The sequence below is a fragment of the Perca fluviatilis genome, chromosome 19 (genome assembly GCF_010015445.1).
Source record: "Perca fluviatilis chromosome 19, GENO_Pfluv_1.0, whole genome shotgun sequence".
Taxonomy (NCBI): domain Eukaryota; kingdom Metazoa; phylum Chordata; class Actinopteri; order Perciformes; family Percidae; genus Perca; species Perca fluviatilis.
Window position 1 is genome coordinate 32,933,427 of NC_053130.1, and position 25,472 is coordinate 32,958,898.

The following is a 25,472-nucleotide window of genomic DNA, read 5'->3' on the forward strand; positions in this document are numbered from 1 at the left end:
ACCAGCGTTAAACTTCCCAACCGTCTGCTGCTCTCCAGATCAGATAGAGACTCAGCTAAAGAGACCACCTCCAATTGGCCAAAAGTACATTTCTGTTAAAGGTAATTGTTTGACCTCGGTCACTAACTGACAAGTTCACAAAATCTCACTTGAAGCACTAAAATTTATTAAAAAAAAAATGTTTAGGGGGGCTTGAGCCACCCTAAAAAGGGTCTAAAATCACCCATGCAAAGAGGTCAATGGTCATGAGGTTATGCCTTTGAATTGTCTTGCTACTTTCCCTTGGTGCTCTGTCATACATGTTCACACTTGCACATTTTTTGGTCTTCTCATGTAGTGTGTTCTCTCTCTGCTTAGGTGGGCAACATTGTTGCTCTGTTGCAGAACCTACTGGACTAGGACAAACGGCAGGTGGTGTATTCTGCCAGATGTTAGAGCAGGCTGGACACGGGGAGGCACAGGTGTCCTAAGAAGAGGCGAGAGTCCACTCCAGGGGTGGAGAGTGTGAAGAGGCATGCGATCACCACCACTGCACCGCGGCCAGATTGCTGCCGCCAGATTGAGGCCATTTTTGTCAGGCTCTGTGCCATCCACCGCACTCCCAAGAAGCAGGGGGCTGGCACAGTGTCTAGATGGGCTCTCATCCTGGAAGACTACAGGAACGTCAGGTGGAACATTCTGTCCAATGCAGCAGTAATGCAGCAGACCACATGGCAGCTGGTGGATGTGAGCATCACCACCTTAGTGCAGTGGCACGACAGGAGGGTGAAGAGGGAGGGCCACACACTGATTGTTCAGGGGCTGGACTTGTCCAGCCGCTTGTCCGTGGCAGCTGACCCTCTCCCCCTCTGCTAAAATGCGCCCCACCATCCAGGCCCATCTCATCACTACCACCTGCCCAGCGGCACCGTGGGGGAGGCAAAGGCCAAAAGGAAGGTTGCGCCCACAGCTGCAACACCGCCGGGCTGTGAAGCAGCAACCCCAGTGTCAGCTCCTACCTGCTGCACCCTCGGGGGGGCCCCCCAGCTTCTCAACTGGCTGCTGCACCCTCGGTAGCTCAGCTGGCTGTCCCACCCATGGTCCTGCAACTGGTGATGCAGGGCCCAGCAACTTCCCAGGGCTGTTTTGTTCACACACAGGCCCTGGGTGTCAGCATGTACTCTACCCCTCTGGTTACTGCTCCTTCCCGAAAAGTGACCCACCCGTAAGAAATGCACGCAGTTCAGGACAGCCGAGATGGGACACAACCAATACAGGGGCTTGCTTTTTTTTTTTTTTTTTAAATAAATAAAATGTATGTATGTATGTATGTATGTATGTATGTATGTATGTATATATATATATATATATATATATATATATATATATATATATATATATATATATATATATATATAGTGTAGTATGCATTGTATTTTGTCATGAAGTGTATAATGTATAATGTTCAGTTTTAGGGGTTATTGATTAAGAGGCGTTAATTCAATGTTCAGATTATTTGGAGGCTGTAGTTTGTGGTGCTGTTAAATTGTCATATGTCCTGTGTTTTTTCTAAAAATATTTCTAATATTTTATCCTAAACTGACTGTAAATAAGTTTTGTATTTTTTCTATCAGTTTCCCACAGCCTATGGTAACATTTATATTTTAATTATATTGTAATATCAATAAATGAATGAGTGGAGCGCATGCGAATATACGGGACGTTACATGCATTCAAAGTAAATAAGGCATCAACTCAAGCAAAACAATTATAGTTGAGCGAGCGAGCTGTTGAAAACCAGTTTCCATTCAGCTTTCACGTCACAAGGATCTTTTTATGGATTTAAAAAGTGGGACCGTTTGTCGAGACGTATGGCAAGAACCAATGTGACTCAACGTGCACTGGAAAAGGCCTTCCAGGAACGCATCACGTTTTCTGGAAGTTTGAAAGTCGATGCTAGAAACCGAAGCTGACAGGACAATGGTTTTCAGCAAATGCTGGGGAAAAACAAAGTTATCATAGTTTATTTATATAAAAGAACATGTAGCTTAACCTGCAGGAAGGTGCTTAGATTACAACATTGTTAAAGATAATAAAGATCTATTTTGATTGGCTGACTGTTTTTGAAGCGAACAGGACTAGATCACGTCAGTACAACTTTGTCTTGTAAAACCGATGCATAGACAAGCACACTAATAGTCAGAAGACAGTTTGCGTGAAGACCCAAAAAAATAATAAAATAAATAAACTTCTTTTAAGAAAAATGTGGTAATAATGTGAACAGCATCCTAAAAGTGAAGACAGGATCTACACCAGTCAGTCTACTGGTCTAATTTACATTTGGATGGCTTTAAAAAAATGAAAGGTTGTCTTGTGCGTTTCACTGGCAGGTTCTAATGTCCTCCGATAGTCCTAATGCCACTGCCAGCGTATGGGCAATATTAACGAAACTTATCAAAATAGCTCAACGGCCATCAAAAACCCAAATGATAGTGAAATAAAAATTATACAGTAGTTACACAAAAAGCTCATTTAACAAAAGACTAAAAAGGCAGTTGAAGTAAAAGACATAAAAAGGTCTACAAACAGCAGTTTTTAGGTTTTCTATACAACAAGTGACAGCAGTTGAGAGCCGTCTAAGGACTGGGGTCAAAAGTTCATGTCTGAAGCGCTTCAGGTCAACGTGATCTCAGACGTCTCTTCGGCATCGATCACTCTGAAGACTCCCACTTTCTCTTTCTTCATTCTCCCCTTTTCTTTGTCTGAAAAGAAATGACACATGCCTTCAGCTCACTCGTTAAACTCAATTCAGGTAAGAGATGAAATCACAATTTCTACCTGCAAGTAGTCAATACACAGAAGAGTCAATGTCAATAGAAAGTGTACTATGACAGTCAACTGAAGGGACAACGTGGTCAACACATTACAGCTGTATTTGCGGCGGCGGGGGGGGGGTATTGCGCAAAGGACCCTAGGGTGAAATTACTGCGAACCATCTCTTTAAGCTTTTGGGATGGTGGAAAACTAAATTAACAACCGTTTGGTTCCGGAAACTATTTGGTGAAAAAAAGAGCTATATGAGACAAATGGCCAGACAGTATTCGGTGTTTTGCAAACACTGGGATGTTCTATTTAAAATGTAATGTGGATTTTGTAAATTTAGAGGCCTTGAAGAGTTACAGAAGAGCTTTTTACTGTAAAACACATAAGCCCGTTAGTAGGGGAACCTAAATAAGTAGAAACTCTGCTGCCCTGCAATCAGTTCTTCTGCAAGTCCCCCCTGAAAAATGAAAAAGTGGTTTGTCTCCTCACCCAGCAAGTCACTGCGATCCAACAAAAGCTCCAGGTCCTGGTCGCTGATCACCTTCCCCCTTGAGGCCTTCACCTCTCTGAGTGGAACAAAGTTACAGCCAAATGTCACTCGCCACTCACGTCGACACGTTTGTCCCAGTGAAGAACCAGCGTTAGTTATTCTTCCCATTCTCTAGATAGAGAGGATATAGAGTAGGGAGGAGTTCTTACTTCTCAGTGCCTCTGGCTTTAAGCAGCTCCTTCAGCTCATCCAGATCAATGCAGGATTTACTTTGGTTCAGCTCTGCCCTCCCACCTTTGAACTTATCTGCGGGGAGAAAAGCAACAAAAGAAATCAAATCATCAAAAGTCTACATTTGGAAAATATATTTCAGACCACCCTTGCAGAGAGTATACATCGGTTTTCCTCACAGTGGTGTCCCTTCCACCTAGGGTTGGGTACCGAAACCCGGTGCCAATATAGCACTGGTGCCTTAACGACCGCTACCTACCGGCTCATTTCAGCGACAGAAATGCCTGCGCTTCTCTGATGCTCCGAAAACGGACGTTAGAGGCAACAGAAGCATCGCTGCCTGTGACCCTAGCTAACGCTACACTTGGCAGCAGGTAGCGTTAGCCTACCGTTAACTAGCAGCTGGATTAAACCCAGTTAAGATGCTGACAGCTAAAGTTAAACAGTGTAAAGTGTGTCTGTATTTCATTGTAGAGGACTAACACCGGGACCTAACAGACTGGGCGTGTACAGGGCGGGATAAGAGGCTGATCCACGTACACACACTTGTGGGTAATCTGTGATCTGTAAACAGAACATTGCTTACGCACGGTTTTATAAATCGGAATTATTTTTTTGGCTTACGCCATTTTTGGCTTTTGGGCATGCGTACACTTTTCGTAAGAATCCTACGCACAATTTTATAAATGAGACCCCAGGAGATTTAGAGGGGTACAGGAAAACCAGGTATGTGCTCCAGAGAGCTATTAGCAGTGCCAAGAGACAAAATAGAGTGGGAAAGTGGAGTTAGGTTATACGTGCACGTGAATAAGCAGAAGTAGTAGAGAAGAAGTACACACTGGCCTAAAGTACATTTAGAACATTTAAAAAATGTGCGATTAACACACATTACTTCTCATTATGCATGTACTACATTCATGTTTACATTCAGCTTATTCATTTGCAATTACTGTCCTTTATATGAGCTTATTTCACATTTTATTACGTATATTTTTTTCCTTGCACTTTTTATGGCTTCTGTCTCAGATTGTATTTACTTGGCGTCTCCCTTAGAGAACGGGTGAGAAGCTCAGTCGTGAGGAGCTCGGAGTAGAGCCGCTGCTCCTTTGCATCGAAAGGAGCCAGTTGAGGTGGTTCGGGCATCTGGTAAGGATGCCCCCTGGGCGCCTCCCTAGGGAGGTGTTCCAGGCACGTCCAGCTGGGAGGAGGCCTCGGGGAAGACCCAGGACTAGGTGGAGGGATTATATCTCCAACCTGGCCTGGGAACGCCTCGGGATCCCCCAGTCAGAGCTGGTTAATGTGGCTCGGGAAAGGGAAGTTTGGGGTCCCCTGCTGGAGCTGCTGCCCCCGCGACCCGACCCCGGATAAGCGGACGAAGATGGATGGCCTTTACTTGTGATTTTTTGTTTTATACAAAATTTAATTAGCGTTGTTTGAGGGAGCCGGAGACTGCAGATTTTCAGTAACAACGGCTGCTTCTGAAATAGTTGTGCATCTGGCAAACCTATACACCTAGGTATCCCATTAAAGTGAAGCCACTCACTCTTGTGAATGACCATCTGCTCCAGTTTCCTTTTGGCTGAGGCCTTCTCCAGGATCTTTTGGTCGATGGTGTTGGCTGTGACCAGGCGGTACACCACCACTGGTTTGGTTTGCCCGATGCGGTGACAGCGGTCCTGAGCCTGCAGGTCTGCCTGGGGGTTCTGAGAGGAGAGTGAAGCATAAACACACACTGACCAACAAAACAAACACACACACACACACACACACACACACACACACACACACACACACACACACACACACACACACACACACACACACACACACACACACACACACACACACACACACACACACACACACACACACACACACACACACACACACACACACACACACACACGGAACACTAGTTGACTATACTTTTCTGAATTTTTTAAATCTGCCCCCTACCCAGTCACTGTCGAAGATGATAACAGTATCAGCAGTTGTCAGGTTGATCCCAAGTCCTCCCGCTCTGGTGCTCAGCAGGAACAGAAACACCTCGGGATCGTTGGCGAATTTGGTCATCTGGGGAAGAAGAAGCTGATCGTTAGTAATTACGGACACACTCTAAAGTCTACTGAGGGGTAATGTGTTGTGAATTCTTTAGAATTGCATCGCTCCTAATGAGCTGAATATACTCCGAGCCATCAACAGTAACCTGCTCAAAAAATGCTACTACAATATACCAGGGCTGTCAATAGAGCGAAATATTTAATTGCCATTAATCGCCATGATTGTCCGGAGTAACTTGCGATTAATCGCAAATTTATCACACATTTTTTATCGGTTCCATGTGTACTTTAAAAAAAGGGATTTTTTTAGGTTTTTAATATGGTTAACATGGGAGCGGACAAATATGCTTGCTTTATGCAAATGTCCATTATTACTGCATCAATCCAAATCATCAACAAATACTGTCTAGAATATTGTCCAGAATAACCTCAAATGTACCATATGCTCAAAAAATATGCTATAAGCGCATAATATGGCAAACTCAACTCTTGTCCATCAAGAAACAAGAGATGGACATATTGACATTAATGTAACATAACTAACACAATGTAGTTTCCCACTTTACACTTTGAAAGGTTAACTGAACACTAGGGCTGTGACGCTAGGAATTTTGTGGAAGCAGCAACACATCACTGCGATATGTCGGTACACAGCAACCCTGTTACAAAAGTAGCACAAATTAGACAAGAATGGCCGACAACCTCAGCCTGTCAGTCAGGCAATAGGGCATAGTGAACACAGCGGTGCCTGCCTGTAACAGAGGAAGTCTAACGTTAACCCATACCGTGACAGCTTTCACCTCGTTGTTGGAGGAGCTGCTAGACAAGATGCACCTGTCACAGGGAGATGTGCAACACATTGTGTGATGAAGAGATCTCTTTGCAGCCTTATATCCCACAGGGGCTGAAGAGGAGTAAGTTAAGTAACGTTAGGTGGTAACGTCAGTGACATGTTTGAGCTGTTGCCGAGTTTTGACTAGTATAACGTAACGTTATCGGCAGCTTGCTCGCCGTAAATGCAAACGGCGCGTTTATGTTGCCAGTTGTACAGTCGGTTTTGTAGGTTGTTAAAAAATAAAAAATGTTAAATCACACAACAACAAAAAAGCAATGGAACTCATGCATTACAGCAAAAGACACATTGTAAAGTACACTGGTTAGCTAAACGGAACAATGTCATGTAACTACTGTCATTGTGTTTAACCGCACATCAAAATAAATATGAAGATAAAGGCTCACAAAAAAAAAAAAATCCCCTTTTAATCAAAACGGGGCGATACAAAAATAAATCCAAATAAAGTGTGATCGAAACTGATGAACTGCTCGGTGGAGGCTCTGTGCGACGCATACGCTCAAACAGGAGTTTCCTGGCTGCTGTAATCGTGCTGCGTGCACCGTTGTCAGTGTACGGACTTTATGTCTGGCTACTTGTAGTAAGTGTTCGACCTAACAGTCAAAGCATTCACCCGCAGTTCCCACTGTTGGTCAAAATAACGTGCTGTGAGCCCGAGGTAACGGATTACTGAGAAAAATCTCAGGCGAGTACCGTGCGTAGATGCAGCGCTGCATCGCTTTCGGATTTCCTTAACTATGGATCGGCGGGCGGGACCAAATCAATGAACCCGTGTGCGTTAAAATGCGTAAAAAAAATAAAAAAAAATACAGCCAATATACAATCTACACAAAGCCTTTCTGCACAGCCTTCTTCAACTTCAAAACTCACATTTTCGTCTCTTTCGGGGTAGGACATGTTGCCATCAAGTCGGCTGTACTGGAAGCCCCGCAGGTAGCAATAATCCATCAACAGATCCAAGATGGTCGTAAACTGACTGAAGATCAGAACCTGGATCACAACAACGAATCCGTCACACATACAAGTCAGAAATACGCTGACATACTGTAGAATATAACAGGACAACAAACCGCATTGGCAGAGGATTGTTCACACACCAGCAGCAGCATCAAGCAGGTGTACCTGAGATTACTGCGCTAATACTGTACATGCTACATGCCTTTACTTTGTTTAGATTTTTTAGATCAAGATGGCCCTGCAAGTGGCTGCCTCGGTGTTGTGATCTCTTGCACTTTATTTGTTTATCTCTCCCTCGAATCACATGCACTAGGGAGGAACTTCTAAACCTTTGACCACCCACTGATTCAACTTTCTCACTGCCTGTTACTTAAGCAGAACTTTCAGTTGGAGGAGCAGCAGCTCTCTATAGGATAACCAGGCTAGGTGGTCATCTACTAATTGGAAGGTCAGTGGTTTGATGTTGATGTAGCGAGTTCTAGGTTGTTGTTTTTTGTGATTACCAAAAAACATTGTTATTCACAAAAAAAATAAAAAAAGAAGGACTTCCTGGTGGTTCACAGCAGGTGATTTATCTTACAGTAGATATACCCTGAAGCACCAGAGGTCAAATGCAAGTACTGAGACCTCAACTTAGATCTATTCATTAATTAATAATTCATTAATAGCTGATAAATAGTTACTTAGATAGTAATAGTACTTCATTTTGGCTGACGTTTAGCTACTGGTGTCCTTCTCACCTTATGTCCCCTTTTCTTCAGTGCAAGCAGCAGTCTGTCCAGTATGAGAAACTTCCCGGAGCTCTGCACCAGCTGCTCATCAATCTGCAGGGAGGACAGCACGATGGACAGTATGTCAAGCAGGGAACGTGTCACAAACTAGCATACCAACTGTGCTTCTTCAATTTCATTACTAAATACATTCTAAAAAATAAAAAAATAAATAAAAAGAAAATCATATTTATCGTGATTTTTTTGCAACGATCTTTAAAATCGATTCTTTTCCCTACAATAACTGTTTTATTTTTAAGCGAAGATTCAGCTTAATATTTTCCGTTTATACGATACCGCTGATGGTGACTACATCATATCAGTTTCCAGCAAAACAGAGCGAAAGCAGAAAATGCAGACAATACAGGTTATGTACCGTTTTACAAATGAAATAAATGTCAGACTGACTGACTTGTGTCTAATGATAGGTCTCTAGAAATAATCGAACCGGGACAAAAGCATATCATCCCAGCCCTAATGCATTCTGTTCATCTACTCAATTCCTGTTCATCTAAATGTACCTTCGTCCTCTGTGAATATAAAAAATAAAATAAATAAAAAAAAGTGACTGTGCGCTACCTTAAACTCCTGTGTGGCAGGGTCGAGGGGGTACTCCAACAGGTAGGGGTGGTTACAGCATTTCTTTAGAAGCATGAGAATGTTCTGCAGCTTCAGGTTGATTTGGGCATCCAGCGGGCTCTTGACTTCCAGCACCGGGGGGGGCCTGGAAGAGATAGGAGGATTCAAGTTAGACTGACACACAGTCACAAGTCTGAGAGCATTTTTTGTCTAGAATGGAGATCCTCAACAGAGGGGGTCCTCAGAGTTACAGCAGGAGGACCACCAAATTATTGTTATTTCTTTGAAAGTACGCATTAAGGGGGTCCCTGATCCATCTCTTTCAGTTAAGGGGTCCCTGGCTTAAAAAACGTTGAAGAACCCTGGACTAGAACATGCTTTCAAAACATGGCAAGGTTTGTTAAACAACCAGTACTTAAAGGGTACATTAAATCCCCAATGGTGATGAAAATATTCCAGCAGAGTATGGATGTAACGGTATGAAAATTTAACCTCACGTTATGGTGACCAAAATTATCACGGTTTTCGGTATTATCGCGGTATTTTTAAAAGTGTGTTCAATAGGTTTAGACAGCACCTACATAGGCCTACACAAGCCGACATAGTTTCAAAAAGAGTAATAGTGTTTATTATATTACAAAAATATAGGCAATAGGCTTGTAAAAACTATTTAAAACGGGCTACAGAAACACTGGCACGCTGTAGGGGGTCCGGTAAGAACTTGAACCAGAGATGTCCGACTTTGAGATCCAGGAAGATTTATTTACAACTCCAACATGAACTTAACTATGAAGTTGTATTTGACGTTACATGTGAAGTTGGATGTGGTTCTGAAATATAAGCAAATAATGTACATTAATAAAACATCTGACTTACTATGAACATTATTTACCAAAACTAAATGTTATAGCCACCAGCATATAACAAGAAACAATACTAAGAATTATATTAATTTCTCTGTAATAATTAACATAAATGTAACATATTGCTCGGTAACACAAACCGAGAATAAGCCACATCTATTACGGCACACATATCCATAACGGAGCAAATTGCCCTAACACAACCTGAATATCAACACGTGGCTGCACAAGTAATATTAAACAATCTGCACATCTATCAGCAATGCAATAAGAAACATAGCAACAGCAATATTATCAAGGCGATAATTTATATCTCTCTCTCCAAATAAATGTCTCGTCGTAACATGGGCTAAATTTATCCACATCGTAGCAGAACACTTCAGCTTTAACGTTTACACAGATAACGAGGAAGTAAAACCCATGACAGTTTAGCAAGCTACACAATAGTTTTAACTTACGATCTGGGCTACACACATCACTTCAACAAGTCCGAAAATGGGAAAGGAATGAAAAACAAAAAAAAGTCTGTTTACAGCTGAGCTGCTGCGTCCTGTCCTCGTCTCCTGTCTGAGCGCAGTGCGCCTTCAGGAGACTCTGATGAAGCTGGGAACACGCGGTTTCCACAGCGTGGTAATCCACCGTGATAATAGTGATATTTGAAATGAAAACGGTAATCATTATAGTCAACATTTTTACTGTGGTTTACCGTTACACAGGTAATTGTTACATCCCTACAGCAGAGGCAGGGATATGTAAGACCAGAAAGGGGGAAATCCCACGCTTCCAACAACTAAATAAGCAAGTGAAGGTGTGTGTAGGCAGTGCTGACCTCTCCCCCTGCTCCTTGTAGAGCGCCTCCAGATATTTCTCTTCGTCAAATTCTGCGTATCCATCTGCTTCTTTGTAGTTGACCACCTTTCGATTGCCACGCTTCGGCCTGCCACTTGACGTCAACGCTACAGGAGCCTCCGTCTAAATAAACCAAGAGAGCAGACGGTTTCCATCAGTCAGCTTTTACTGGCTCTTTTTTTCATGGTGACTGACATTTCTGTTAAATGGAGTCTGGTGGTGGTGATTTCGGGGCCGTTTCATGTTAAACAAAAAGGATGTTACTCTTTAACAAAGAAATCCCTCTCTGTAGGGATCCTTTCCATAATGTTGTCAAACAAACACTCTAGTAATAAGACTTATGAGACTAGATCAGATGAAAGTTTATGTTGCAATTTGTGTGAGGTCATGTTCCATAATGCCTGTGCCATCACGGAAAATAAACAAACAGACCAATTTATAGTACAGACAGACCTTTTCCTTGCCCAGCATCTTGGCGATGGTTTTGTTGACCACAGCAGTGTAAAAGGCCTCCTGTTTGGCCGTCAAAGGAGCAAAAACAACGATCTCCTTTTTAGGAGGAACATCCAGCGTAACGTCCGACTTCAGCCTCCTCAGCAGGAACGGAGTCAGAATCTGAAACAAAGAAAACCTTTAGAACAATGCACAAAACCCTTACAGGGCCAATCCAAGAGTGTTCGCAACATCATGATACAATAAACGATGGGATATAGTGTATGTTTCTTATATTACAGCATAAAGCATGTCTTGAGGACAAAAACAATTATTGGATTGAAGAATCATCATGTCTGTGACACAGACACACACACTTATACTTTCTTCTCATGTTGTTCACTCAAACTTGCAACTAAACAACTTGATTTTGTGATTTGCGTTTCATTTCATCACAGTGTACCAAATGAAAAAGGAGGCTGATCCTTAAGAGTAACAAGAAGAGAACTACATTCTATCATTAAATAATAAAAGGTCTCCTGCAGAAGCTGCCTCAGTACATCACTTCTCTGCTCATGAGAGCAGATCTCTGATTCAGACAGTTTAACCAAAGTTACCTCTTGGGTAAATACTGAACTTGGGAATACTTCCGTCCACCAATTTGCACTTTATAAATGGAATTAGAAGACGTTTACATACATAGATACTTATTTTTCTATCAAAACACATATTTAATGCTTGTATAAGTGCAATAGTTTCTAATGAATCTACTGTGTAGTGATGGTTTGGAGGACTGACCTGGTGCAACATGCTTAGGATGTTCTGCTCGCGCTCAGTAGCCACCACACTCTCGGCTTCATTAATGGTGTCGATGTCAAACCACGACTCAAAGCTACACAGCAAACATGTCAACAAAAAGGTTAAATCTGAGCATTGACTTAATGCTGAACAACTGGTCAGAGCAATGTCACATCTAACTGCATATACAGGGTATTCCCTACCATTATACAGCTAAGGACACCCTGTGTGTTGAGCTCTCTGTTTTAGCTACAGAGTGAGGCATCTCAATTCTGTTCCATCTTTGTTGGGAGTCGCACATGCTCAGTACCTAGGTAAGGACTACTAGCCAGTCAGAAGCAGAGTATGAGGGCAAAAACATCCGAACCGTTCGGTTCCCTTGTCTCGGTTCGGAGTGTGTGTGCGTCGCACGGTCCGTCAGTACACTGGTAATGTGAACTAACCGCTTACTGCCGTAGCGCCCACTTTCGACATCATGTTAAAACAGTTACTGGAAGTGACGAGGGGGATGAGCGTGACGAAAGCAACACCTGGCAGCTGATTGGACGAACGCGTCACGTGGGTCTTGCTGCTCCCGAATTTCAAAACAGACTCTAAATGGCGTCTCGTTCTGAATACGATATCGTATTTTACAAAAATAGTTCACCGAAACATGTTTCTGAAAAAATTTAAAGTGAGAAATAGGCCATACAGTTGCTGAACCGGTCTGCTTTTTGATCGACAAAGGTCAGTTTAAAAGATTGGTCAGATTTTGATAGGCGCCGAGCCGACCGCTCCTCAAGTGGAGCGTGGCGTGCTGCTGCAGGTCACGTCACGTGCAGAAATGTCAAGTGGGAGAGATAAGGAAGGCAGCCCGGAGCTGGAGGATGCGCCAGCGTCGTATATAGTCTGGCGTGTGGGAACATTTGGGATTTTATGTTCCCTATGATGACAGCGGAAATAAAACAATAGATAGAACTGCCACTGTGTGCATGTATTGTGCAACATGCATTCTATATCTATATCTATATCTATATATATATATATTTATATTTATTTATTATTTTTTTTCTTGTGTTAAAGATTAAAAGAAAAAAATAAGAACCAAAAACCATAACCCTAAAACCGTGATACGAACCGAACTGTGGGTGTGAACCGCACCACCCCTAGTACCTAGGTAAGGAGTATGAGGGAGTGCCATGCTAGCAGCTAGGCGAGCACCCTTTGGGGGGGGACTTTGGGTTTTTTCACTTTGTAAACCTATAACGTGCACAAAAAAGATATATAACACAATAAAGGAAAGGGAAAAAGCCAAAAAGCTTAATATGAGCAATTTAAGATTTTCTAGTTTTGCTTTACAAAAGTCAGAGCAGTTGCAGTATTGTGATCATCACTCAGTAATCAACAAGAAAAATGACCAAAAAAAATCCATACCTCTTGAGGTCATCAAAGACCTCTGGCAGGAGGAAGTTGAGGAGGGACCAGAGCTCAGCCAGGTTGTTCTGCAGCGGTGTGCCAGTCAGCAGCAGCTTGTTGTCAGTGGGCAGCAACTTCAGCTCCCGCACCAGCCGACAGTTGAGATTTTTGATCCTGTGGCCTTCGTCCACTATCAGGTACTTCCACTGGAAGCGCTGGAACACAATGCAGACATGAGAACAGGAGAAAAAAAAAAAAAAAAAAAAAAAAGGCTTAATATCAATTAATAAAACTATTGTTTTCTCGATTGATCATTTGTCTGTTAAATGTCACAAAATAGTCAGGGATGCCTGCTATAATTAACAGCCCAAGATGTTGTATTTTGTCCAAAACAAACATTCAGTTTACAATCAGATATGCAAATGAAAAGCAGTAATATCACATTTGAGAAGTTTTGGGCTTTTTTGCTTGACAAATGACTCAAAGGGTTAATCATTCATTATCAGAATAGTCGACGATTACTTTACAACTAATGCATCTCTATAGTTAAATACTGACCTGTTGATAAATGAGAGACTATTACTGTTTAAAGTAAACGATGATCATGGATCCTACCTGTAGGAATTTTCTGTCAATCATGGCGATCTCAAAGGAGGTGACGACCACAGGACACATGCTCAGGGGCCCCTGAGGTCTGCGCATCTGCTTCAGCAGCTTGGCCCTCTCCGGCTGGGTACCATGGTAAAGAAGCACAGACACCTGGGACAAACACATGGCTCTGCTCAGACATTAACAGACAAGGTGCAAGACTATTTCACGCAACAACAAAAAGTCCCGTCAAATCTGCAATGAAAGTTCTCTGCAAACTTGACTTAAAGCTAGAAGGTGGAACCTTTGTCTCGCCCCTCTGCCAGTGAGAGTATTTGCACAAATACTGTCGACATGCTTAAGAAAAGCAATTGGAGTCACAATACTAGACACCACAACTCCGGTATACTGAGAAATACAGAGCTTTCTCTGGCAGCGATAGGCTTGATTAGCATTGTGTGACCTTGATTATCCCAATGCAACTGTCTGTCTTTAACTCGCTGAGGTGGGTATCAGTTCCAAGGACCAGTCAGACAAGAAAGTCATTCAGACTTCTGCGCCTGGTGAGATAACAACATGTCCACCTACCTCTGGTGTGAAGCGCTTAAATTCATTGATCCAGTTTGGCACAGTGGAGAGAGGGGCCACCACCAGGAAGGGGCCCAGCACTTTCTTTTCTATCATCATGGCGATGTGAGCAATGCACTGGATGGTCTTTCCCAGTCCCATCTCATCAGCCAGGATCCCGTTGATGCCGTTCTCCCACAGCATCTGACACAGAGGGAACACCACAGGCTGCTGGTTTACACACAAATCTCTCTTGAGCCCTTCATCTAATCTACTTCACATTCTGTTTCCTTCCTTTCCTTGGTGAATAAAACTAAACTGCCGAACAATAAACTGCTGGCACAGGAGGCTGTTGACACGCTCTGGACAGCAGCGAGGGTGGGGGAGGTTTACCGGCTTGGACTGCGGTTCACTTTTTGCTGCTTCCAACGTTACAGGATTGCTGGATATACCACGCAAACTCATCATCACTTTCCTGGAGCATGAGCGGATAGTTGACAGGAAAAATCCCAACTGTTGTGTTGAATAAGGTCGGTGCTACGTAACGCTGGCTTTTCAGTGTCTATTATTTCACTCTGATGAAACGCAATAGTTGCTGTGAGCTGTACAGTCACAACTTCTAAACAGAGGCAGAACAGAACCTAATCTTGGAGCTCCCTCCACAGCTGTGCAAAGCAGACTCTCAGAGTAGCCGGGTTGCTCAAAGGGTAGAGCAGGCGCACATATACTGGGTTGTTTATGCCTCGATGCAGAGGTCCAGGGTTCGAATCCAATCTGCTGACGATTTCCTGCATGTCTTCCCCCTCACTCGCTCTCCCCTTTCCCACCTAGCTGTCCTGTCAAATAAAAGGCGGAAAAGCCAAAAAAATAATCTTAAAAAAAAAAAAAAAAAGACACTCGGAGCTGACCGGGCAAAGACAGCCATTTTCATCAGACTGACCCTGGGTCCGGTTAATTAAGTGCAGTACTAACTTATAACACCAGGCTGATCTCATAAAGTGGTGTATGTATGACACGCCAATTCGTATGCCATTGTGGCGTGTTATCAAGACGCATAATCACTTTTTAGCGTGTTTATCGACGCCGTTCAGCCACCTACATTACGTGTGAATTTTCGCCGTAGCGAGTAGTATGAAAGGATGTAAGGACTTTGTCCCAGGAGAGATGGGGTCGCGTCCCGCGTGTGGCATTTTTCACACTTTTTTTTAAGCCTTCCCCTTTCCTAAACCCAACCGTTTATTGTTGTCCTAAGCGTGTGACGCTGGTCACAGTCGTGTTTTTGTGTTACTAAAGCCTTTCCCAATGTTCTTTTCCTAAACCCAAAGTTTTGTTACACGTGCGCGACGTTCTGGCGATAGTACGGCACGTTCTCGCGATAAGATGCCACGTGGCGACGCCAGTTTACATCCGCTGTATACAGCGTAGACATACATGAGGATAGCTCAAAATGCGTACAGATAACACGTAATGTGTAAGCGTATGTTTACGCAAAGTCATGATGCCACGTTGTATAACACTAACAACATTACAGTCTGCAAAACACCCCGCGAATCAAATCCATACTTCAACGTGTACCGTCGAGCCACTAAGCCTTTCCCAATTTTGGAATTGGGAAAGGCTTAGTGTCTAGTCTCGAGCAAACAAACGTCACCTTCCACAATCCCATTTTCATCAACTACTCACCCTCAGCCACTCGATTCCTTCGATCTGGTAGGACCTCATGACCCCTCCAGTGAAGAGCTCCGGCTGCTGGGCGGGGACCGGCTGGCCGTTCACCTTCCTGTGCGGATGGAGCAGATGCTTGGCGTTGTCGCGCACCGTCTCCGACAGACGGTTCTTGATGTCGACGTTGGAGTCGCTCATCTTCTCGATATCCTCGGCTTCTAGTTTCTTCTGGGCCGGTGCCTGGTCCTGATCAAATGTTTGATATGCACATGTACGGTTGGACGCGTTGCCTTCAACGGCCCTAGTTTCCTATAGCCAATGTTCACCCTTCTGGATTATTAAAATATCTTGACATCTCGTAAAAAGATAAATGAACCATTACCATTTCCTCCACTTTGGTTTTCTTAGCTTGCGACATGATTTCCTGGAAGACAAAATTAAGCAGAACCAATGAGCAGATCAGTAAATGGCAAGTTCCAAGACAGACTAAAAGACAAACGAGAGCTTACTTCTTTTGACATGACATCTGCAATTTTGTAGTCTTCGTCCCTCCTCCTCTTCTTTTTAGCTAGTTCAACAGGGAATAGTCAAAAACTTCACACATATGTATACATATTTGGATTTGAAGTTTACATAAGCAGCGTTTAGCATATTCCTTAAGCTGTTAGTTTGTAAATATCAGTGCGTACTGGAGCTGTACATGTTGTATTTAGTAGAAGAGCCAATAGGAGGCCTGCTCACCTTTCTCAGGCTCTGCACCGTTTGCGTTCTGCATTTAAAAGACAAAAACACACACACCTATGAATAAGAGTACTCTAATGTTCAGCTGAAACAAAAGCTTCAGTAAAAAACTTCCCTTACCTTCTTGGCCTTCTTTTCAAATTTTTCCTTCCTGAGTTTCTCCTGCAATGGTTGACAGAAAAACGGAGTGTAAGGCGTTAGTAGTGATTTAGCCTGCAGACACAGCGCAGGTACTTACTGGCGTTCACACACACACATACACTGTACCTCATTATGTTGTTGCTCCATTTTAGTCAGCAAGAATTTGGAGTAGATGTTGCTCTTCTGAAGCAAATGCTGCAGCCTCTTGAACCGCAGGTCATGAGAATCCTTCTCCCGCGCTTCTCGGGCCTTGTGGTAAGCGTTGCACAACAATCATTTGTTATTGTTTTAAATACTACTGCCAATACCATATGATTCTTTGTACCTATACCTAAATTGACTTTTTTCAATACCTAACTGAGGAATATGTTCTCCAAAACCATTTGTATTTAACAAAGCTAAAGTTGTCAAAAGGTTAAAACTTGTCTCAACACAAGCAGCCGTACAAGAACTTTGTTAATAACATTCAGGGCTCCTATCTCGCACCCGAGTGGTATGGGCGACTCAATACCCAGCAGCAGACTTTAAAGTAGAGTAAAAACACAAAAAAGGGACAGAACACACATCCTGAAGAATTAATAAGCAACACACCTTTTCCATCATCTCCTTCTCTTTCCTCTCCCCTTCCTCCATCAGCTGCTTCTCTTCTTCCTCCATTGCCTCAGTGATGACCACTTCAGATGACATTTCCTCAGATTTCACATTGACATCTTTAAAAAAAAATAAACAGTGAGGGTCAAGCTGGGTCACTGCCTGAAGAAGTCCACATGGCCTCATTATTTTCAGAACAGTACCATATCTTTCCGAACTTGATCCAACTCCCATTAGTTCCTGCACAGGTAAGTTTACTCGTGTAATAACTGTTCTCCACAGGGGTGGGGGGGCACAGGATGTGACAGCGCGCCGTGTGATGGCTGGGTTCAGTAATAAACTAATCAAAAGGTTTATAAACTATTTATTGAAAAGAAAATTAACAGATATTTTTAACTATTTACATATTAAACAAACTAGATTAGAAGATGATACAGATGTGTAGCTTGTGTGTTTATTTTTTTATTTTTAAATCAAATCTGGTTGTATTGTCAAACTAATTTAATGGTTCAGCACATAAAATACCGGATTCCCCGGAGCCCAAATGTTATGGAGCCTGTATTAAACAACCTAACCTTGAAACAACACTATGATCTATAGTTAGGCTACACGTTAACACCATCTCCTCCTGAAGCCTGTTAAACCGTGTAAGAGTGAGACTATCTAAAGTTAGTTCTGGTTTTGTTTTCAGAGATCATTGTTCGTTCTTTAAAGTGTTTTGATCGGTGTCTGGGGGATCCTAAACATGCTGTTTTGTACTATGCATGTCTGTGTTGCAGCCAAATGAGACCTTATCTGAACAGATTTCTGTCACTCAAACAACTCTGAGTTGTAGTTTAAACGTTTTAAAAAGGTCAACTTAACTAAATCTCTGGTTTTATTCGGGCTAGAGGCCATGAATACAGTTCAGCGGAGCGCCCAAGTAGAAGCTATGTATGGGAAACACTGAGACCCTGTTTACACGTACGTGGTTATTTTTACAAAAGGAGACATTTCCCTTCGTTTGGGCCCTTCCTTTACACGCAAACGGAGAATTCGCCTCTGAAACCGAGTCTTTCTAAAAACACCGGCCAGAGTGGAGATTTTTGAAATCTTCGTTTGCACGTTTGCATGTAAACAGACAAACGGAGGTTTAGGCAGCCGAGAGAGAGAAAGAGGACGTGATTCGTTACCGATGTTGCTATTTTCGGGATTCTGATTGGCTAACGTGGGCTTGAGCTTCTCGTTACACCGCCACCTACAGGTTTGCCGTGCTCTTGACTGCATTGACGGCATATATTCACGGGTACGTGTAAACAAACACTTTTCTGAAAACTGACAGCTGTGCACAATGTTATTTTTCAAAACGGAGAAGTTGAAATGTCCGTTTATGAAAATGGCCGGCCACGTGTAAACGCAGCATGAATAAAATACATTATGTCAACCTTAAGTTAGGACAGTAACCCTATTAAAGTTGGATTGGCTCAAGGAAATCCAGGAGCCCCGTGAAATCACATATTGGGGTCCTTTGTGACTGACCGTTTGCAGCTCCGGTCTCCATGGCGGTGCCCAGCGGCTCCTCCGACTCATCAGGTTTGGGGCAATGAGGGGAACCACTTCGAGTTTCTTCCTTCACGCTGTCGGCACGAGGAAGAACACAAAATCAAAACCAGATGGTGAATTCTTTCTTGCTGCTTTTACAGGAGGCAGGACTAACTCCAGTCACATGTTGGAAAATCACTTTGCAGAACATGACAGATCTATACGTCTGTAACCAGGGAAATTAAAACATCTACGGCTTTTTTCTCTCAAATGTTGTGCACAAATGTGTTTAAATCCATGTTAGTAAGCACTGCTCCTTAGCCACGGTAATCCATCCACCTGACCTGCATGTCAAGATGCAGATTAAACTGCATCATTATTACACAGATGAAAAAAGGCCACACTAACACACCAAAAGCAGACTAAAGAAGCATACAGAGACCCCCGTGAATAGGTGGTCCCAGTAGCTTTCAATTTCAGAAACTATGGAGCAGTTTCGTTTGTGGTGAGAATACGATGCAACCTCAAAACGCACCAACTGCTCTACTTGCACTCTGCAAGTGTGAGCTAAACGGCTCCTGTGGTCAGGTGCGCTTTGCCATCTGCGATTTGGCAGAGAATCAAACTGTAGCAGCTCGGGGTGCCAGGATGGCGGCGTCGTAGGTGGGTGTGCATTTTCTCGCTCGGTCGGGCAAAGTGTGATTTATGGTACTGCGGAGGCTCCACACAGAGCTTCCGCCGTAGCCTACGTAAGTCTAAGAATTTCATACTTGTGCGCTGGTGTGTGCGTCGATCTAACAGCAGGGCCGGGATGTGTGTGTGTGTGTGGGAGGGGAGGTGGGAGAGCGAGTGAGAGAGACGCCTTTGGAGCGAGTGGGAAATCTGGAGCAGGAGAAGTTAACCCTCTCCTTGATTTCACGTTTATGGAGAAGGAGAACCAGGAAATGAGTCGGGGGGGATGCAACGCTACCAAGCCACGGCTGAGCGACATGCGTCGCTGCGACGTGTAGTTTAATTTTTTGAGAGGTGAAGGTCAGGCTAAGATGTAGGGTCCAAGTCTCCTCGTACCTACGTACGTAGCCACGCCGTAGATTTTACGCTGACGCATAAAATCACGTAGCCTGGATGCTAGCCGAACTTAGCCCCGCCCACAACATTTGAGGACAGGAAGTTCGGTCTGGACTTGATTCGTTGTGAAGCAACTATGCTCGAACAAGAGCTGTTCAGACCAATCAAATTGTCAGGGCGGGCTTTATACGACGATGGACAGATGATCAACAGTAACATCACCAACCGCGTCACCAAAGAGCGCTTGGGTTGAATTTGTTTACAACAAAGATGGCTGCCGCTGTAGAATTGAGATGTGCAGATTCCGCCATCGCGTCTGTTATAGAAGATATCGACAGCACATTCATTTTAAAAGAGGAACAGATCGACACAGAAACCGCCTCCTCTGCCTTTTCTCTGTCGAAGCCTGCCTTTGTCTCGCAGCTTCTGTTACTTCTGGCTCCGTTGCTCTGATTGGTTGTAGGTCTATCCAATTGAGTGCAGAGTCATTTTCTTTCCTGGTTGGGTTGAAACACGCCCCATAATCCCAGCCCAATGGAGCAGCATCAGACATCAGACTATAAATCACGCTGAACTCTGAGGGTTTGAGATAAGACAAGGAGGCGGAAGGCTCAAAGTTTCTTCTAGAGAACAAACTAAGGCTCACAGAAGCCCTGTCCCCTGGGGAGAAAGCAGCCACAGAGAGCCAGAGAGACCATGTCTGATTATTTGAATGAAATGAGCTGGTTTGACCATAGAAGAAGAAATATGCACTAGTCCAGAACACAGGACCACCTTCCTGCATTTACTTTCTTGCCCAGACACAAAAACAGTGCGAGTAAACACAAATGATCAAAATGTGATCCTGCGATCAAACTCACTCGATTGGCACAACACAAATATTCCCTTTGAACAAGCCATTAGTGTGAACTGGTATTAGGCGAATTATGTAGATCAGAGCAGAGGGTTTTGCTCAATAGGGTGTTAAGTGGCAGATCAACTGCAGTTGAATATCTAAGTAAGAGACATCCTCTGCCCCAGACAAAAAAATAATCTTTATGTGGACGACAACTGGCAAGATAATTTAATAATTATAATATGACCACGTGGGAAACCTATGAACCTAACTCAACTTGAAAAAGGATAATGGTCTCCATGTTACATAAACCCCCACCCCCAACCCCACACCCAAACTGTTAGATAAAATGTACGCCCATAGTTACTGAATTACGGACGTTTAAATACATATGTGTACAACATTTGAGAGAGAAAAGCCTTTTATGTGCTTGGAAAGAGTCTTGGAGTGCAATAAGGAGAAGGCGTTCGGTCAGTATTTAGCTAGTTAACGTTAGGCCTCCGTATTAGGAAAACACATATACAATACAGTTAACGTAAAAGAAAAGCGAACCCATCATGCATGTCAATCCGTGATGTTTAGTAGATAATGTTAGCATAAAACGTTACACGTTGAGCTACTTTGACTACGAGTCACTCAACGAAAAATATAAATTTAACTTACCTGCTCATCTTTGACAAAAGCAAAGCAACCGACTTGGATAATGTGGCTAACTTAATTTAACGTTTCGAGGTAACGTCACGTTAATTTAGCTACGTTAATAGAACAGGTAGCTATATTTTGCTTCACAAAAAAGCAACTGGTCGCAAGTTAACGTGACACAAGCAGGTTATTAGTAATACAAAGTTACCGTTAACGGTAAAGCTCTGTCTTAACTAGCTAGCTAGCTGGTTAGAGGTCGTTTCTGAGTGAGAAGGGTCGTAGTTATCGCAATAAAATTTAAATATGTAGCTAACGTTATGCCTTAGCTATTGTGCAAATGTCCTGCACAGTTTAACTTTACTCATTTACTCTGCTGCAGCACTGAACAGCGTGTTTCCTAAAGCACGGTTCGCAGCAGAAAATAAGGAATCTACATCCGGTCAATACCTTTCAAAATAAATCTAGTTACGCTGGCGACCTGCCTTGAGAGGGCGTGATTATCTTTTATTTCTATGGCAAACTCTCTTTACTTCCGCTATTTTCTACAGGAGTTAGGCTCACTTGACGCATCTAGTAGTTTCCATTTCGCGCCAGTTAGGACGAAACTACTACTTGTAAAATAGGGTGGTGTATGAACAAAGTATGGGTATTGCAGTATTTTAACAGGAAATGCGAACATCATGAATGAAGATAACTAGTGGATAGTATTTATAGATGAAGTGAAAAACATATTTTACACGCTACAGAGGATTTCATGTACAGAGAAAACAATTTCACATCACAGCCGCCCCTCTGAGCGGAAATATGGTCCACACCTAATCAGATTTTTCCCGCGAATGCCGGCATTATCCCATAGAAATAGAATACATAGAACAGACATTGGACTGTTTGCCGTCATATATAAATATCATAGAAGGTTGGTCCATAGAGGCAAAATATAAACTTAGCACAAAAAGTAAGGAAAGAAATTTGTGTTTGGGAGATTATTTCTCTGTGGTAACAATGCTTTTTGGCAATAAATCTTATATCGTTGGAAAGCCTGTTTAGTTCCCTTTCAAATGGTGCCCCATTCGTAAGGAACATGCATTTGGGATGAGCAGCAGCGCTGATTATGTGGGTTGCGCCCATGAAAAATTTGCCAAATCTTCCCAATGCCAAACAGCTTATTCTGCCATTGACTCGTTTGGTGTTTGGTGGATTGGATGATTGAAGTTTGAAGAAACAAGACATACATTTGTTGCAAGTCAGCCAATGTGGTTGTGTTGGTCACTCTGGCACGAAAAGCACGCCCAAGCTGATCCCACAAGTGTTCAATGGGGTTGAGGTCAGGACTGCTGCGGCTGGTGACCAGCATGAGGAGGAGGTGCCAGGCTGTTGTGTCTGTGTATGGTTCTTCCAAACGCTATTGATGCGCCTCAATCAACCTTTTTTTGAGAAAAACATCTTTTATTTACAATCTTATGGAAAAAATGTGACACTACCCACAATCCTAAGCGTAACAGCGACGTCTCTGATTGGTCCAACTCGCTGTTGCCATGGAGATGTTCACCTTACCCGCGAACGGCTAGAGCAAGCTTTTACCATTGAAGTTTGTGATAGTTTCTGTACACAGTCTTGTACCTATTTTATGGTCACGATTTCTCTCCTAGCTGGTTGGCTTGGTTCCAGGCTGAAAACTCTTTATATAAGGGACTGTTCATTTTTTATTTCAAGGGCTACCAGAGGAGTTTTGGGATCTTTAGTCAAAATAGACTTGACCCTCCCTTCGCCAGCAATACATTTTTCCAAGACCCTCCAAAATAATTGGAAAAGACGCATGACCCTCCCCAACAAGTTATTAATGCCTTCTGTACTGGTTTGCCCTTGGCAAAGATGTACAGATAGCCACTGTTTTTCTTTTTACAATCATGACATACATGACTTAACCTCTGCTTTCTCATCTTACACATCACACTCCACTATTATGGTGGCCATTTCAGTAGATTTACTCACTAACATTCTTGTAGAAACACAATAAGCATGGAAACTCTAATGTACACTTCCTGCATTACTGCATTACTTCAAATACTAAGTTACTCCTCTAGTAAACTAGTATTCACATGAAATAAAACAGTCAAACATTGAGACCATTCAACAAAGCACGCTGGGTAATAACCCATATTGACAGCTGGCCCGCTCAATCAGAAATTCAAAGTTAAGTGTGTTGGTGTGCAAAGCGCTTCAACAATCACAACAGCCGTGGATTGCTGTTGCGGCCAACAACGGGCTCTTTATACATTGCTCGTCTGCTATTTCATTACTAAAATCACTTCTGAGACTTTTTCATGCAAAAAAATCAACTATGTAGAGCTCAAATATGGTCAGTTTTAGGAAAATGGATGGCTAATTGCAAATTTGGTCTGACTGTGCCAGAGTTCAGAAGCTCCACAGTCTGACGTGGCAGCCGGCGGGTGCCTGCCGGGGTCGCTGGCTTGCCGCCCGGCCTGTCCACCTTCACAGACCCCGCTGTCAGCTGGCTGGAGCTCTATAGATAGGATTGGAGATGAGAAGTTTAACTGACACGTAACCCCGACAGCGCTCACACGCTCCACTTTGCACCAACTGCAATGTTTAATTTTAAATGAATGTAGCCTACTGGCAGCCTGGCACACGTGGATGCTCAATATTTTCCGTGAGTGCTGGAGCTCGAGGCAACATGAAACCTTTGAGATAGTCAGCTTCATTATATTCTCGTGTTGCTGTCATGTTGCGATTTTTGTTGGGTCAGACCCATCTGCTAGCGATGGGGGGCCGAGACTGAGAGCTACATGGAAAAGTATGCACCAAACAAGGCACTTTGAAATTTTGTTGTTTTCATGAATATAAAAGTTGGGTGACCCTCCCCCTAGACTAAAAACAGTTGGGTGACCCTCCCCTCAACAAAGAATAAAAAGACATGACTCTCCCCTATTTTCCTCCAATGGTCCATTCCATAAATACTGAACGGTCCCTAAGCATGTCAATGGAACAACTGAATGGAGAAAACCACATAAGGAACCAGAGCCGTCACTGTTGAGCTCTATACAATCATGGATTCATACAGTAGCACATCAGAAAATAAATTATAATGTGCACATTGCGAACTAGCCTACTTTTGAACACATCACTAAAAACTAGATTTTAATTAGTCCTTTTCAACATTGGCCAACTTTCCTTTGTCTCCACGTACCTACGTACGAAGCCACGGCGTAGATTTTACAGCGTGTGTTCAGTGTTGCGGTCTGCGTCGCCACAATGTGTATTTACATTGTTTGAGAGGTGCACGTCAGGCTACGCCGTAGGGCCCGGCACAGGGTCCGTATCTTCACGTACCTACGTACGTCGATGTAGTTAAATTTTTTGCGATTTTGTGATAACTTAACAAGATTAAGTTAAAACTACACATCGCTTCAGTCAAGTGTTTGGGTCCAGGGTCACCAGGGTCCGCTGGGCAAAATAGGGAATATATCACAGCAATTAACGTTATATTACAATTTATCAAATATTATTTCAGACAACAGACAAGGAATTTAATATATTGTGATCATTATTTTAACCCTGCAAATAAATCAGACTAAAGTCAATCCTAAATAAAATGCCAGAAATGTAAATGAAGGAAATACATTGGTAATTGTGTTGATATTTTACTGACTAGACTTCTTCTGACTTTACTATACAGAAGACAGCCAGCCTTTACTTTTTTTTTGATTTTTGGAAGGCTGGATGCAACAGGCCTCCCAGCAGCTACTGTATGAAGGTAATCTCCCAACATGGAAAGTGACTGGACCCCTCCCCCAGGCAGAAGAACTCCCTTAATGTTTGCTTTGTTTTTAATCATTCCAAATTGTCATGGTTTTTGTTTTAACACTTTAAATCAGAGGATGCTGTGTAAAATTCCCAAAGTAGCGTATGGGTGTTGCATTACCTGACAGGCTTCTAGTGACCAATCATACAAGGGTTATTCCCATCCAGAGCCCGCAGTCATCGTTTTTAAGAAGTCCTGTAAGCCATTTCTT

General features: G+C 43.0%; 1 protein-coding gene across 1 annotated transcript; it reads right to left on the reverse strand.

Moving 5' to 3' along the window:
- Window positions 1–1,963: 1,963 nt before the first annotated feature.
- Window positions 1,964–21,840, reverse strand: hells (helicase, lymphoid specific). Its single transcript, XM_039783380.1, has 23 exons — window positions 21,460–21,840; window positions 18,891–18,988; window positions 17,373–17,491; window positions 16,908–17,030; window positions 16,761–16,802; window positions 16,641–16,668; window positions 16,409–16,467; window positions 16,282–16,323; window positions 15,918–16,145; window positions 14,256–14,438; window positions 13,695–13,838; window positions 13,098–13,294; window positions 11,685–11,778; window positions 10,908–11,069; window positions 10,435–10,577; window positions 8,743–8,887; window positions 8,134–8,217; window positions 7,307–7,426; window positions 5,480–5,596; window positions 5,067–5,226; window positions 3,502–3,598; window positions 3,292–3,368; window positions 1,964–2,741 (listed from the first exon to the last, which is right to left on the reverse strand). Exons 1-23 carry the CDS (start codon window positions 21,465–21,467, stop codon window positions 2,653–2,655), a joined length of 2,559 nt encoding a protein of 852 aa, XP_039639314.1. The 5' UTR covers window positions 21,468–21,840; the 3' UTR covers window positions 1,964–2,652.
- Window positions 21,841–25,472: the final 3,632 nt, after the last annotated feature.

Bases quoted from the DNA above. Each gene is read 5' to 3' on its own strand.
- hells (XM_039783380.1), bottom strand. The intron at 16,669-16,760 runs GTAAGGGAAGTT...TTTTAAATGCAG, and splicing joins TTGAAAAGAAGGCCAAGAAG to AACGCAAACGGTGCAGAGCC. The intron at 3,369-3,501 runs GTAAGAACTCCT...TGTTCCACTCAG, and splicing joins AAAGCCAGAGGCACTGAGAA to AGAGGTGAAGGCCTCAAGGG.